The sequence below is a fragment of the Muscardinus avellanarius genome (assembly GCF_963383645.1).
Source record: "Muscardinus avellanarius genome assembly, chromosome: 2".
Taxonomy (NCBI): domain Eukaryota; kingdom Metazoa; phylum Chordata; class Mammalia; order Rodentia; family Gliridae; genus Muscardinus; species Muscardinus avellanarius.
The window spans coordinates 50,391,278-50,408,207 of record NC_137787.1 but is presented as its reverse complement, the minus strand read 5'-3'; the positions used below and the strand labels follow the sequence as shown (position 1 = coordinate 50,408,207).

The window sequence follows — 16,930 nt, the reverse complement described above, 5'->3', positions numbered from 1 at the left end:
TAACATTACTTTTCTTAGGACTATCACAGAAATGACCCTTCTAAAGTATAGATCTCAAAAAACACACTTGCCAGGAATGTTTTTTTTTTCTCCAGAATATACTGGAAAAAATTTTAATTCAGATGAGGAAGGGTAGTTCTGTGATTTTTGTCATCAGAGCCTTTTTTTCTTTTATTTCAGGGCTGGGGATTGAACCCTCCCCTAGGCTTGCATACTAGGCAAGTGCTTTACCATTGAGCCACATCACCAGCCCTGTGGGTCAATGTTTTGGTATATTCAAAGAAAAAAAAAAACATGTGTGTAATTGATCTATTTATGTATATGTATATTTGCATATATATGTAATTTAGATATGTGAATCAACTCTGCTCCAGGAAGAGAATAAAGGGGGCTGTGGAGACAAAGAGCTCTTCTCTTATTCAAGGGGAGAGTAGTTCTTTTACTCCATGTTGTTTTTTCTTATGAAAGATTTTTGCTGAATGAAGCTAAGTTGATTTCCTATCCAGAAGTGGAAGAGAGCCAGCCCTGGTGTCCTATTGATGCCAAATATGACTGCATAAAGTTTTATTAACAGGGTGTGGTTTGCTTATGCATTTCATTTTATTTTGAATTTGCAGGTTTCAGGGTTGGTGTCAGAAAGAAGGATGCTTATAGCCAGTAATTCACATTAGCAGTTTTTGTCTAGTGTAGATGAAATCTGGCAGTTACTTTCTAGAATAAATGAAATTGGAACTGATTTTTAAAACTAAAATGAGTGCATTTCATATTTAAGATACAGGTTTGTTCATAATTCCACACACAAAAAAGGGGAAAAGCTGTAACTATTTCTTTTGCCAGAATAATCTAAGTGACTTAGTGTTTAACAGAATGAAAGGATAGTAACTATGGCATTTATTTAAAGCTGTTTGTGTCCACCTGTGTCCTGTGTATTCTTCCTCTTATATCTCAACCTTTTTTTTTTGTGGTTTTGGGGTTCCTGGAAGCCCTTCTCCGGGCTACACTCCCAGACCTATTTTTATATTTTTTTTTAATTTGGAAACAGGGTCTCTTAAGCCAGCGTGGCTGGCTTCAAACCTGCGTGATCCTCCTGTCTCCGCCTCCCAAGCGCGGGTGCGCCACCAAGCCCGGCCATTTTTTTGAGAAGAAAGACAGAGGGTCTCTTCTGCTCTGACCCTTTCTCATCCTGACGCCCAAGTGTCGCTGCCCTGTGCAGCTCATTCCTTGGCCTTCTTCTCTCAAGCTCCTCCTGGATGAACTTGCCCGTGTTGTTTTCTGACACCCTCAACATATAATTTCTCAAGCAGCCCTCTCCTTAGAGCTCCAGGCTACCAATTATGTGTCTCACAGACATTTTAAGCCAACATACTGAGAACAGAATTCAGGGTTTCCTGTAAATCTTCATCTGCCTTCTCCGCTCCTACCCAGGCAGGCAAGAATAAAGCCTTGATGGCATTCCTAAATCACCCCTTGAAGCCATATTCAGAGCCACCAGGTGTCCTTGCTTTTTCTATCACAGATGCTTCTCAAGCCTGTTCACCTCTCTCTCTCCACCCACATTCCTGCCTTGGGTCACTTTCCCTGCACTGTGCAAGTCTCTTGCTTTTCTTGTTTCTTTCCCTCTCCCCCTCTTCCCCTCTCCCTCCCGCCTCCTCCCAGGGCATCTTACTATTTAGCCTGGGCTGGCCTTGAACTTGGGAATCCACCTGCCCCTCAGCCTCCTGAGTAACTGGGATTACCGGTGTGTGCCTAGCTGTATCTGTGTCCCTTTCTTAGTGTTTTCCCCATAGGGCATGGAATTCAGTTTTCTTAAGGTTTCAAATGATCTGTAGGATAAAATCCACAGTCTTAACCTGGCTAACAGGCCCTGCTTGATTTAGTGCTTGCCAGGCTCCCAGACTGTTATTTTGTGCCACTCCTAGCTTGCTGTCGGGGCTAGCCAAACCTCTTGTAACTCCTGAAGACTAAATTCTTTCCTGCACAGCCGGGACCTTTTTACCTGGTGGAGGGCCCTCCCACCCACATGCTCACCCCCTCCCTCATCCTGCATTTCCTCTCCACCCTGTACCTCTACCCATTCAGATGCCCAGTCCCTGTCCTCCCAATCTCTTGCTTCTCAATTTGCTGTGAGTTCCTTAGAGAGAATTTCCCTGAATACTTTTCTCTCCCATTCTTTAAAGATAATTTTTCTGGAGAGACTTCCCCTCTTCTAAAAGAAATCTCTCCCCCCTTTCCTTGGAGATAACTTCCCTTATCTAGAGATCTGCTCTTCCTTATACTCTCTTAGCCAGTTCTTTGCTTCTTGCATAGCCCTTGTAACCCTAAGTAATGAGTTTCTTCCTGAACTATTTTCTTGCCCCAGGGCAGTGTGAGTCCCCCTGAGAACAGGTATCTCTAGTTCTAGCTGAGCCTTATGGAGAGGAGATGTTCAACATCACATCTTTTTCTGAATTAATAGAAAACATAGAAATAAAGACAGTATGTCTTTATACTTAAAATTTTAGGACCCTGATTATTTTGTCTTCAATTCATTTTACCCTGGTAAGAAATTAAATAGTGGTCTTTATCTTTTTTTTTTTTTTTTTTGCGGTACTGGGGATTGGAGCCCAGTGGAGTTCTACCTCCAAGCTACACCTTCAGCCCTATTTTTTATTTTGAAATAGGGTTTCACTTAGTTGCAAAGGGCTTCACTGAGTAGTAGCTGATGCTGTCCAAGAACCATGATCCTCCTGGGATCCAAATGCTGAGATTACAAGAGTGTACCACGATAACCAGCTAAATAGTGGTCCGAATTTTTAACCAAAAATGTATGAGATTAATCTTGCAAAAAAATTTATTAGTCACTGTTAAATAAAAATTAGAGTAGTTCTAAGAAAAAAGGAATAATTTAAAATGGGGAAATGATATCATTTTAGAATTACCATACTTTTAAATAATTTCCTTAGAGTTATTTATTTTGCTCACCATTCAAGATGTAGAAATGCATAGCAAGGTAGTAAACTACAATTAAGAGTAAGAAGTTCTGGTAGGGTGAGTATTGATAACAATAATATACTGTTGACAGCCGGGCGTGGTGGCGCAGGCTTGTAATCCCAGCATTTGGGAGGCTGAGACCGGAGGATTGCGGTTCACAGACAGCCTCAGCTACTTAATGAGGCCCTCTGCAACTTAGTGAGACCCTGTTTCAAAATAAATAATAAAAATGTAGGGCAGGGGGTGTAGCTCAGAGGTCGAATGCCCCTGGGTTCCATCCCCCGACCTGCAAAAAAAACCAAAAAACAAACAAACAAACAAAAAAAAAACCAGAAAAAACCCAATAATGTACTATACACTTATGAAGCTAGAAGAAATTGGGTGTGGTGGCACATACCTGTAGTCTTAGTACTTGAGAGGCTGAGACAGAACGATCATCAGCCTTGTATTGTTGTGAGACTCTCAGCAACCTAGTGAGACCTTGTTTCAAACAAAATAATTAAATGGGGGAGTGTAGCTCAGAGGTAGAATGCCCCTGGGCGAATCCCCATTACTACAAAACAAAAATAACAACAATAACTCTGAATGTGGTGGCGCACGCTTGTAATCCCAGCGCTTGGGAGGCTGAGACAGGAAGATCGCACAGTTTCAAAGCCAGCTTCAGCTACTTAGTGAGGCTCTCAGCAGCTTAGTGAGACCCTGTTTCCAAATAAAGTATAAAATAGGTCTGGAAGTATATTCCAGAGGTAGAAAAGCCCCTGGGTTTTCTGGGTTCCACCCCCAGTACCACCAAACAAAACAAAACAAAACAACAACAAAAAAAACAACAATAACAAAAAACAAGGATTCTGAATGATTTTACCAAAAACAAAAGGTAAATGTTATATAATTTTACATGTATCAAAACATCACATAGCACCCTATACATATGTATAATTTTCATGTTTTATGTATCCATTAAAAATAAATTTAAATTGAAAATGCATATTAGATCACAAAAGCCCAAAGAAAAATTTCTCTGATTCTAGCCTTCATACATATTTTAAACAGTTTTACTGAGATATATGATATGTCATAAACAATCTGTACATATTTAAAGTGTACAAGCTAGGTGTAGTGGTACATGCTTGTAATCCCAGCATTTGGGAGGCTGAGACAGGAGGATCGTGGTTTGCAGACAGCCTCAGCTACTTAGGCTCTTTGCAACTCAGTGAGACCCTGTTTCAAAATAAAGAATAAAAAAATAGGGCTGGGGGTGTAGCTCAGAGGTAGAATGCCCCTGGGTTCCATCCCCAATACTGCAAAATAAAATAAACGAAAATAAAGTGTACAATTTGACCAGCATACTTTTTTTTTCTTGTACTTAGGATTGAATTCAGGGGGCATTCTACCTCTGAGGTAAACCCACAAGCCCGATTTTATATTCTTTATTTTATTTTTGTTTTTGTGGTACTGGGGAGGAACCCAGGAGCATTCTACCTCTGAGCTACATCCCCAGTCCTATTTTTTATTATTTATTTTGAAACAGGGTCTTACTAGGTTGCAGATGGTCTCACTAAGTAGCTGGGGTTGGCCACGAATCTGTGAGCCTCCTGTCTCAGCCTCCCAAGTACTGGGATTACAAGTGTGTGCCATCTTGCCTGGCTAACCAACATACATTTTTAAGTGACTCTAAATCTGTAATTATCTTATACTATTATCAGGATGGGTATACCAAACAGTGCATGTATATGAGAAAGTGCCAAATGAATAAGGAAAATTATGCCCTTGGTGAATGGGTTTTCATAGTGTTTATGGATAACATTAAGAGAGTGATTCTCATAAACTGTAAGATATTGCTTAACATGTTGCTTGTCTCTTTTGTATTTTAGCCGGATGTTTCTTCTGGTGGGGGCTCCCAAAGCAAACACTACACAGCCTGGGATTGTGGAAGGAGGGCAAGTCCTCAAGTGTGACTGGTCTTCCAGCCGCCGGTGCCAGCCAATCCAATTTGATGCAACAGGTAAATGTTGGTGCTGGGTTTGTCCGTTCTCGTTAACTTCTGTCATTTGCTTTTTTTTTTTTAATGAATTTTTAAAGTAATGGTAATTTTAATTTAAGAAGTAATATTTATAATAAAGTAATGAATACAGTAACCTCAGAACTACAGAGAAAGTTATATAAAAACAAATGATTTAAGCCGGGCGTGGTGGCGCACGCTTGTAATCCTCCCGCTTGGGAGGCGGAGACAGGAGGACGGCACAGGTTCAAAGCCAGCTGTGCGCGCTGGCTTAGGAGACCCTGTTTCCAAATTCAAAAAAAGTATAAAAATAGGTCTGGGAGTGTAGCCCAGAGGTAGAAGGGCTTCCAGGAACCCCAGTACCACCAAAACAAAACAAAACAAAACAAAAAGCAAAACAAAAAGAAACAAATGATTTATGTGACTTTTTCTACAACTTTGTGACACATTAAAGCGTTAGAATACATTTTCACTGCTTCAGATATCTTCCTATTTAAATTCATAATGTCAATGTGCATAAATTTAAGGAAAATCTATTACTATGTTTTTGCATTTTCTCTGAGAAAAAGCTCACAGGCACAGGAAAGCTTTTTGTTGCTTCTGTCAGCCAGATGGAAGCAGGTCCGCTCTCTAGGCACGACAGTAATCTAAGCCTTGGGTTGGGCTGTGAAAACCAGAAAACCAGTTGAGGAATCTTCTGTGCTAAAATGAATTTAGGTTACTTAAAACAAAAACACTACAAACTCAGAAACTCTTATTCAAAATTATTAGAAAATTTATATGTAATATTTCTTTTTTTTATTTTTTTTTTGGTGGCACTGGGGTTTCTGGAAGCCCTTCTACCTCCAGGCTACACTCCCAGACCTATTTTTACATTTTTATTTGGAAACAGGGTCTCCTAAGCCAGCGCACGCGGCTGGCTTCGAACCTGCGCAATCCTCCTGTCTCTGCCTCCCAAGCATGGGGATTACAAGCGTGCGCCACCACGCCCGGCTATATGTAATATTTCTGATAAGATAATTTTATCTAAATTTCAGTGTCAGTCAGCTTAAGGGAGCTGAGAAGTAATTTAGTCTTTCATTTACATCAGTGAAATAAAATATTCATAATTCTGTATACAATTATGTTGTATATGTTTATGTAAATTTCTAGCTGGGAGTGGTGGTGCAGGCTTGTAATCCCAGTGCTTGGGAGGCTGAGACAGGAGGATCACACAAGTTCGAAGTCAGCCTAAGCTACAGAATGAGGCTCTCAGCAACTTAGTGAGACCCAGTTTCCAAATAAAGTGTGTATATATATATGAATAGGTCTGAGATTATAGCCTGGAGGTAAAACAGCTCCTGGTTTCCATCTCCAGTAACACACACACACACACACACACAAAATTGTAGAAGCTTAGTGACTCCTCAAAGATATAATGTGACACTTCTAGTACAATAGTTATTTGTTGTTATTTGGTTGCTTTTTTTTGTGGTACTGGGGTTTGAAATTAGGGTCTCATGAATACTAAGCAAGCACTCTACCACTAAGCCATACCGCCAGCCCTATTACAGTGGATTTATAAGAATTTTTACGATTTTCCCGGGCTTGGTGGTGTACACTTGTAATCCCAGCATTTGGGAGGCTGAAGCAGGAGGATCACGGTTTGTGGGCAGCCTCAGCTACTTAGACCCTTTGCAACTCAATGAGACCCTGTTTCAAAATAAAGGATAAAAAATAGGGCAGAGAGTGTAACTCAGAGGTAGAATGTCCCTGGGTTCCATCCCCAGTACTGCAAAAAAAAAAAAAAAAAATGATTCTGATTTGCTGGCATTGACAGAGCGCTTTGAAATGAGCCTGGACAACATTAATCCCCCCACCCCCCCACCCCATATTATTTTTTGTTAATTCTAAAATATTCTGTTTCTGGGAATTATATCAGTGAAATGGAAATCCTGATGTGGACTTTTCCACTGACGTGGGGGAAAAGTGCCAAGGTGATGATCAGTCATTAAGCCAGTTGTTAATAGGAACCAGGTCACACTTTTTTCCATTTGAAACTCTCTACATTAAACCCTATTGTTTTTTTTCCCCCATATATGGCTAATACTTAGAAAACTCTTAAGAGTTTATAAACAAGCTCCATTTGATCACAAATGGAGAAATACCTGTTATTCAGAATATTATGGGTCAGAGCATTTATTATCTAACAAAGTATGAATATCAATAAAAAGAAATGTAGTTCAGTTTTGATGAGTTGAACTGTTCGGATATTATTTCTGTATTTAATACCATAGAGTTTTTTTGTGCATTGCAAGATAATTTATTGCTTTTTTTTTTTAAAGTTTGGCTTCTTTTGTGTGTGTGTGTGTGTGTTTATTGAAAAAATAATGTATGCACATGGTAATAATTTTTTTTTTTTTGCCAGGTTTGGTGACACACGCTTGTAATCCCAGCATTTGGGAGGCTGAGAGAGGAGGATCTTGGTTTGAGGACAGCCTCAGCTACTACTTATTGGGGCCCTTTGCAACTCAGTGAGACCCTGTTTCAAAATAAAGAATAAAAAATAGAGCTTAGGTTGTAGCTTAGAAATAGAAGGCCCCTGGGTTCCATCCCCAGTACTGAAAAACAAACAAACAAACAAAACAAAAACAACCACTTTCTAATTATGCTTCCTTTTGGGGAATTGGGGTACTGGGGTGGAACCCAGGGGCCTTCTACCTCTGGGCTACACACCTAATCCTACTTTCATTTTTATTTTTGGAAATGGGTTTCACTTAGTTGCTGAGAGCCTCACTAAGTTGAAGCTGACTTCAAACTTGCAATCCTGCTGTCTCATTCTCCTGAGTACTGAATTTACAGGTATGTGCCACCATGTCCAGCTTTAATAAAAATTTCAATCAGTCCACAAGTGCATGCAGTGAAAAATAGGACTCTTCCACCAGCCTGTCCAGAGGCAATCATTCCTGACAGCGTGACATTGTTGTTTTATGCTTTTTTTTTTTTTTTTTTTTGAGGTACTAGGGATGGAACCCAGGGGCATTCTACCCCCCAGCTACACCCCTAGCTCTATTTTTTTTTTAATTCTTTATTTTGAAACAGGGTCTCACTGAGTTGCAGAGGGCCTCGCTAAGTAGCTGAGGCTGTCCTCAAACCGTGATCCTCCTGCCTCAGCCTTCCAAATGCTGGGATTACAAGGGTGCGCCACCACGCCCAGCTCATTTTATACTTTTGATATACATATATGTATGCATTTTAAAAAGCAACTCACAGATAGAAACATATTAAATATACTATTATCATATGTGGCCTGGAATCCAGCCCCTTAACAATATAAATGTTGTAGGTCTGTCTCTATTGATGTATGTGAATATACCTTGCTTTTGGTAAATCATTAATAGTATTCTTGGTGTGTGTGTGTGTGTGTGTGTGTGTGTGTGTGTGTGTGTGCGCGTGAATCTTTTTATTCATTTAGCTACTGATGGATATTAAGATTATTTCCAGCCTTTTGTTAGTATCAATACTGTTATAGTGAAAGTCTTATCCACGGGTATTTGTACAAAATATATGATTATGTCTGTGTGATAAAGTCATAACTGGGGACTTTTTGAATTCAAATGTGTATACATTTAAAATCTTGTTATGTATTGAGAATTACTTTTTTACAAAGGTTTTCATGCCTGTAATTGTTTTCTGACCCTTATATCAACACCTTTTTTTTTTACCTTATTTTTTCTTTGTCAATTTTGTAGGAGAAAGTAGCATTTGTTATATTAATTTGCATTCCTTTCATCAACTCAGATCTTTGTAAGCCACAGGTATTTCTTTTCCTGTGAGCTACTTTCAATATATTTATATGTGTTTTCTATTATTGATTTGTGAATTTTTAAAAATGAATCTCAGTCGAGGGCATGCCATCCTTTCACTCATTGGCCATCATCTTAAGTCATGCTTAATCCTGGATCCGTCAATGAGTCAAAATCAAACTGCTTCTCCTTATTTCCCTGCTCACATCCTGGCTCACAGCACCATTGTGTTCACCTGGCCCACTTCCCCAGAATTATTTGGGGCATTGCTGGGATTGAGATGACCACTTAATTTGCTGAGGCTGGCCATGAAACTTTGATCCAACTGTCTTAGCCTCTCAAGAGTGTGCCACCATGCCCAACCCAGAGCATGACTTTGATGATAAGGGTGGTAACACATCAATATTTATTTTTCTTTATAGACAGAAATACATTTATACCAAAATGAATGAAGCATAATTAGCAAGTATCTAAGTTTGCCTGGGGCTTTTGAAGAAGGCTTTCTAAGCTCAGTTGGTGACATATGAACTAGCTAATGAAAAGTGAGTTATCATTCACCAGCTATGGAAGAGGTTACCAGGAAGAGGAAGCAGCATGTACATCTTTAGTCAATGATTTTTTTTTTTAATGGTGCTGGGGGTGAAACGCAGGGGCTTTTCTACCTCCGGGCTATACTCCCAGACCTATTTTTATATTTTATTTGGAAACAGGGTCTCACTAAGTTCCTGAGAGCCTTACTAAGTAGCTGAGGCTAGCTCTGAACCTGTTTGATCCTCCTGTCTCAGCCTCCAAAGTGCTGGGATTATAAGCGTGTGCCACCACGCCCAGCTCTAGTTAATGATGTTAATGAATAAAAATCAAGTAATCCTATGAGACCTACACATATGTGGGTATAAGGTTTATGTGTGCTGTAGGGGAATGTTGAGGGCACGATGAGAAATGATGCTGGAAGCAAACTGAGGAAGGATCTAAATAAAATGTTAAAAAGATACTCTGAACTAGCAACCTAACGAATACATTCTCCATTAAAGCCCAAGGCATAGAGAGTATAAATAAAAGATTGTAGAGCTCATTATTGTAGGTCTTAGGTCCCTGGTATCTTGTCATACTGAGTATTTTGACATGAACGTTACTGATGTCCAAAAGGGGGCTCACTAGGCTGAAATCAAGGTGCCAGTAATACTGCGTCTCTTCTGGAGGCTGTGCGCCGGGGAGGAGGGGAGGGATATTCCTCTGCTTTTTTCACCTGGCCAGAGGCTGTCAGCATTTCTATTCTTGCAGCTCCTTCCTCCATCACCAAAGCTCATAGTGGCTCTAGAGTCTTTCTCATGCTTCATCACTCCCCCCTGACCCTTCCGTCTCCCTCTTGGTTCCTCCCAGAAAATCCAGAACAACCTCCCATTTCAAGCTTCTTAGTTTGATCACACCTGCAAGGTCTTTTTTTTTTTTTTTTTTTCTTTCTGTCTGATGTCATTTATTCATATTAAAGGTTCTGGGAATTGGGATTTGGATGTCTTGGCTGGAGTTGGGAGTTTGCTCTATCCACCATGGTGCCCTTCTCTATGATTTGCTAATTGACATTGGTTACACTGAGAGCTCCTTCCAGGCAAGAATCTTGCTTGTATAAGTAAGCGTTGTTCCCTTTCTTGTTCTTTTTTGTTGTTGTTGTTGACAGCTGTGATTGTGAGGAATGCAAACTAGGCTTAGAAGATGTAGGCAAAGATTCAGGCTCTGATACCTGCTAGGTGACTTCAGGCAACTGGCTTCTTCTGTTTACCAGCCTCAATTTTTCCATTTATCAAATAAGCATGATACCAACTGCTCCAAGTGGTCATGTAGAACCAAGGAGATCATGGTCTATGAAGGTACTTTATAAACAAGGAAGTACTGTGCACATGAAGAAAAGTTTGTTTACAGGAGGCCCATATGAAAGCTGTGGAGAAGTGAATAATAATGGAAAAAGGAAAGAAATAAAGATAATTGTGGATATTCCTTTTGTGTGTGTGTGTGTGTGTGTGTGTGTGTGTGTGTGTGTGTGTGTGTAGGGGATACTGGGGGAAGACCTTAGGGGCATTCTGTCTCTGAGCTACACCTCCAGCTCTATTTTTTAAAAATTTTGAAACAGTTCTCAGTAAGTTGCTGATGCTGACCTTGAAACTGTGATTCTTTCTTAGCCTCCCAACTACTGAGATTACAGGCATGTCCCACCATGCTTGACTGGGGGGATACTATTAAGTGGACTATATCTTGACTTATATTTTAGTTTTTGTTATTGTGATCCTTGGGAAAAGTCATCTCTTTACAACATTTTATTAAGGAAGTAGATATTACTAATAGACTGATCATTGTTCAATATTCTCAATAATTATGTTCTTTCCAAAAAGATAGGTTGTGCATCTCAATTTTTTCTGTTGACAGCTGTGGTTATGAGGAATGCAAACTAGATTTAAAAGATATAGGTAGATTCCAGTTCTGATACTTGCTAGGTGACTTTGGGCAACTGGCTGAAGAAAAACATGTATTACCCCGCCCTGACAAAGTCCTTGCCTTGAAATACAGGCCTACCTGCATGTTTGTGTGAAATGTATCCTTTAAAAAACGGGATTTTTGTATTCCTACTTTTATCCTACTTTTTATTTTTATTTTTATCCTACTTTTGTATTCCGGATATGGCGCGGCAGTCACCTCCTGCCAAAAGTCTGTTCCTGCAGGAGGTCAGAAGTCAGATTCTTCTTCCCACCCAGAACTTCTCGCTCCAACTTACCACTTCTTCCCAGAAGGGCTCAGCTGCATGCTGTGGGAAAACCTGCCCACGCCATTTCTCAAGAAAAATGTTATAAGGTATTTGCTGCACATTACTAGGCTTTGTATTTAAGAGAGGATATAAAACTTTTAGTGGCTATTTGGCCTCTGTGCTATACAGTTTCTATCTCATTGCAATTAAAACACTCAAGTAGACTACAAAATAGCCTCCCTTAATTTCCTTCTTTTGGTGAATTTGTCTTCCAAAGTTGTGTCTAGATTTTCCTAAATTTTTGCAAGAGTCCTGTAAATTAAATACTTAAAAAAGAAAAAGAGTTTCTTCCCTGGTTAATACAACATAATTTATATCAAGGTTTTTTCCCTCTAAATGAAAATGTTTATCCTCATATAAGCTGTAATTCCTAATTCTGAATTACATAATTGGAGAGCTGGTAAGCACCTTAGAATCATTTACCCCAATTCCTTTATTACTGATTAACTCACATTCCTACAGTTAGTATTTTAACATTTTCAGTGTTTTACCAAAACTAAAATCACATGATCCTTTAAAGTCTGTCTCCTTCCCTGTAGTTTGATCTGATTCATACCCATTCTTTTAAGACTTAACATTGGCTTTTTTTTTTTTTTTTTTAATCTCCAGTAAAGAGTTTTTGTTTTAAAATGTTAGATGCTTTCAGGATCCTTTCCTTCTCATCAGTAAGAGGAAACAAACCAGCATTGATGAAGCGGAGGGAGTTTTCAAAAGGCCTGTATTCTTTGTGCTGGGCTCCAGGAAACCACTGGACTGATCAAGGAAGGAGACGAAGGTTTTGATTCTCCCTTCCCTGTGACAGTAATAATTGGATTAGCAAATAAGTACCAGTCGCAGTGAAATGCAGTTTATTCTGTTTTTATTTTGCATAAGCTTTCCTGACTCTTATTTTTAGAGGACATCTGTATCTTATTTTATGTAAATGAGGTTTCTTTTGGGCAGTTCTGTCTAAATTAATAACACTTTCTCATGTCTGTGGACTATGGTTTCAGAACATATCTATAAACATATGATTACTTTTCAGTAGTTTGTGATTCCAAATACTTTGGGATCGGACACCTCTGTCTTTTGTCATTTTAAGTCAACTTAGTTATGTTTTTAGAACATTGAAAACAATTTGGAAGGTTATAAAGTAAAGCAAATCATCAATACTATCATCTTGCCACTACTTATTGTGTCTATTAGAATTTTTTTTTTTTTTGGTGGTACTGGGGTTCCTGGAAGCTCTTCTACCTCCGGGCTACACTCCCAGACCTATTTTATTTTTGGAAACAGGGTCTCTTAAGCCAGAGCGGCTGGCTTCGAACCTGCGCGATCCTCCTGTCTCCGCCTCCCAAGCGCTGGGATTACAAGTGTGTGCCACCACGCCCGGCTCTATTAGAATTTTTAAATAAATTAAGAAACTGTATTTCTTTACCAAGTCAGATATCATTGACTTCTATTTTGGTTCTCAGCAATATCTGAATTTGACTTTAAAGAATTGTTTTCTGCAATATTCCATTCTTTTTTTTTTTTTTCCCTTCATGGTACTGGGGATTGAACCTGGGGGCATTCTACCTCTGAGGTACAACCCCAGCACTATTTTTTTATTCTTTATTTTGAAACAGGATCTCACTAAGTTGCAGAGGGCCTTACTAAATAGCTGAGGCTGGCTGAGAAGCTGCAATCCTCTTGTCTCAGCCTCCAAAATACTAGGATTACAAGCACGTGCCACCACACCTGGTTTAAATTATTAATCTCTGAAAATAAAATTTAGAAGTCAAAGGAATATATATATATTTTTTTACAGTACTGGGGGAGGGAACCCCGGGGCCTTCCACCTTCAAGCGATACCCACCAGTCCTACTTTTTATTTGGAAACAGGGTCTCACTGAGTTGCAACCTCACTAAATAGCTGAGGTTGTGTACGAAATGCGATCCTCCTGTCTCAGCCTCCCAAATACTGGGATTACAAGCGTGCACCACCATGCCTGTCTCAAAGAAGTATGTTTTTATAACTTGTGTTACACATTTACCAAATAGAAAAATAGTGATACAAATTATACTTAAATCAAATTTAACACCATTTTTCTTAGTCTAACAGGTGAGACATTTATTTTATTTACATTTCTTTCATTTTGGTGAAGTTGGTGTTTTTTCATGTTTATTAGCCCCTTCTGGTTTTTCATTTTGTATTATCTATTTTTTTCTTGGTCTATTAAATTATCACCACATCTGTTTATTTATTTTTGCAGGGCTTGGGATTATACCCAGGGCTTTCAAGCATTAGGAGAGTGCGCTACCACTGAGATACATGCCCAGGTCAAATGTGTAAATATATTTGTGGTGTGTGTGTGTGTGTGTGTGTGTGTGTGTGTGTGTGTGTGTGTGTGTGTTGCCAGACAAGCACTCTACAATTGACCTACATCCCTGGCCTTATATCTCTTTATTTTGAAAAGTATCTGGGTGTGGTGGTATATACCTGTAATCCCAGTATTTGGGGGCCAGCCTGAGACAGGAGGATCACACGTTCAAGACCAGCCTCAGCAAATTAGTGAGACGCTTAGCAACCTAGTAGGATTCTGTTTTATTTTATTTCATTTCATTTTATTTTTTTGGTGGTACTGGGGTTCCTGGAAGCCCTTCTACCTCCGGGCTACACTCCCAGACCTATTTTTACATTTTTACTTGGAAACAGGGTCTCCTAAGCCAGCGCGTGGGGCTGGCTTCAAACCTGTGCGATTCTCCTGTCTCAGCCTCCCAAGCGCGGGGATTTTAGGCGTGCGCCACCACGCCCAGTTTATTTTTATTTTTTGAAACAAGGTTTCACTAAGCTGCAAAGGACCTCACTAAATTGCTGGGTCTGGCCGTGAACCTGAGATCCTTCTGTCTTAGCTTCCTAAGAGTACTAGAATTACAGGCATGCAACCCCCCACCCTTTGCCATTTCTCTATTTTCTTCTAAAAGTTTCATGGTTTTAGCTCTTGCATTTAAAATTTTTTTAGATCTGTTTTGAATTAATTTTTTTTGGTATGGCTCGAGGAGGTAGAAATCCAAATCTTTTTGATTAAGAATATCGAATTGCCCGGCAGCATTTGTTGAAGACTATTTCTTTCCTATTGAATTTTCTTGGAATCTTTGTTAGTCAATTGACTGTAAATGTAAGGGTACCAATGGTGTGAAAACGTACTACTAATGATAAATATATATCACTGTCAACTAAAATATGCATTCAGATTATTTCAGAGATGTTAATATTTGAATATTGGCAGCTCTGATTCAGTGAACTATACTATTGAGTTATAAATAAAGGCATGATACCAGTAGCATGTCTGACTACATCACTTTCAATTTTCTTTTGTAGTGTTTGTGATTTTCTTAGTTTTCTTATATAGTAATTGTGACTCTGAAAATACTTGTTATTTCTCCCTGAAAAGCAAGGACCTTATCTGTTTTATTTACTGCCATATTCGGAATATCTAACATTTAGAAATAGGAGGTACCCCTGATTTATTTGTTTAGTGAATGATCAAAGAAATTTCTTCCTCTGAGTGGTAAAATTTTAAATAAATAAAGGCCTATTGGAAGTTTTTTTTAAATTTTCTTTCAAGCAAATTTGTTTTAGGAAGAGCAACTGAGCAGAAGGAGTATTTGAAGTAAAAAGCTGTGGAAATCTGCAAATTGTCTATTTTATTAAATAATTAATGTGGCTGGCATTGTTTGAATAGAATAAAATATAAAAAAATCATTGTTATATTAAAAATATTTTTTTAGCAAAATATTCTTTTTTTCCCCTATGGTACCAGGGATGGAACCCAGGGGCATTCTACCTCCGAGCTACACTCCCAGCGCTATTTTTTATTCTTTATTTTTTTGAAACAGGGTCTCACTGAGTTGTGAAGAGCCTCACTAAATAGTTGAGGCTGGCCGTGAACCTAAATCTCTGGTCTCTGCCTCCCGAATGCTGGGATTACAAGTGTGTCCCACAACACCCGGCTTAGCAAAATATTCTAAGGGCCTAAATCATTTCTTTATTTGTGCAAATCATAGTAATGAATGGGAACCTAATGAGTAAAATCACATTTATCATGTAAATAAAAGTTTACTATCTTGTTTTCCTAATGGTTTGGTATTCTTATTCACTTTGGCCTTTTCAAAAAGAATGGAATAATCTTGTTGTTCGAAAGGATGGATGTGCTTTATTTTTTATTTTTGTATATTTTTTATTGGTGCATTGTCATACATCTTAATGGGATAAAAGACTTGTGCAGACACACATGCACACATTACCCAATTAGCCCTTACTCAATCCCCACCCCATTCCCTCTCTATCCCTCCTTCTCATGCTTGGCTTAGTGAATGACTTTGATATGTTTGTTTAAGTACATAATGTGCTGCAGAGAGTTTTCCTCTTCCCCCCTCTCATCCTCTCAGTTAGGGTGCCTTATTTTTTTTTTTTTTTTTTGCGGGTTTGGGGATGGAACCCAGGGGCATTTGACCTCCGAGCTACACCCCCTGCCCTATTTTTTATTCTTTATTTTGAAACAGGGTCTCACTGAGTTGCAGAGGGCCTCACTAAGTAGCTGAGGCTGTCTGCGAACCGCGATCCTCCTGTCTCAACCTCCCGAATGCTGGGATGACAAGCGTGCGCCACCACGCCCGGCAAGGGTGCCTTATTTGCTCCTATATAGGATCTCCTTCTTCATCTAGAGTTCCTCCTGTTATATTTCTCCCTAGTTTTCGCATATTAGGGAAAACATTCAGTTTCTTCTTTTTTGTGACTGACTAATCTCACTAAGCGTGAAAAGAAGAAACAAAAAATTTAGCATTAAAGGTGACAAGGTATCTTTGTTTTTTGAATTTTTTGTGGTACTGGCGATTGAACCAGATTCTACCTTCAAGCCATACCCCCAGCCCTATTTTATTTCTTATTTGGAAACAGGGTCTTGCTAGGTTGGTGAGAGACCTCAGTACTTGCTGATGCTGTCCTTGAACCTGCAATCCTCCTGCCCCAGATTCCCAGGTACTGGGATTACAGGTGTGTTCCATGAAGCCCAACTCTTAGTTTTTAAAATAAGTATTTTCAGCCGGGCGTGGTGGCGCATGCTTGTAATCCCAGCGCTTGGGAGGCTGAGACAGGAGGACCACACTGGTTCAAAGCCAGCCTCAGCTACTTAGGCTCTCAGCAACTTAGTGATACCCTGTTTCCAAATAAAGTATAAAATAGGTCTGGGAGTATAGCCCAGAGGTAGAAAAGCCTCTGGTTTTCCACCCTCAGTACAAATAAAATAAAATAAAATAAGTATTCTCAGGAAGTTGAATGCAGAATGCTTTGACAGCCTTTGAATACAGAGGAATGAGAGGAGCTGGCTGTGAATTCATTGCTGAGGCAAATGCTATGGC

General features: G+C 39.3%; 1 protein-coding gene across 2 annotated transcripts in view; it reads left to right on the top strand.

The window, feature by feature from the left end:
* ITGAV (integrin subunit alpha V) overlaps positions 1–16,930 on the top strand; it is a gene marked incomplete at both ends in the record, with an annotated part of 83,677 nt that overhangs the window by 9,030 nt on the left and 57,717 nt on the right. For both annotated transcript variants that reach the window (XM_080689614.1, XM_080689613.1), the window contains one exon: positions 4,842–4,972. In XM_080689614.1, the coding sequence (XP_080545740.1) occupies positions 4,842–4,972 (131 nt within the window). The remainder of the gene's footprint in view (positions 1–4,841; positions 4,973–16,930) is intronic.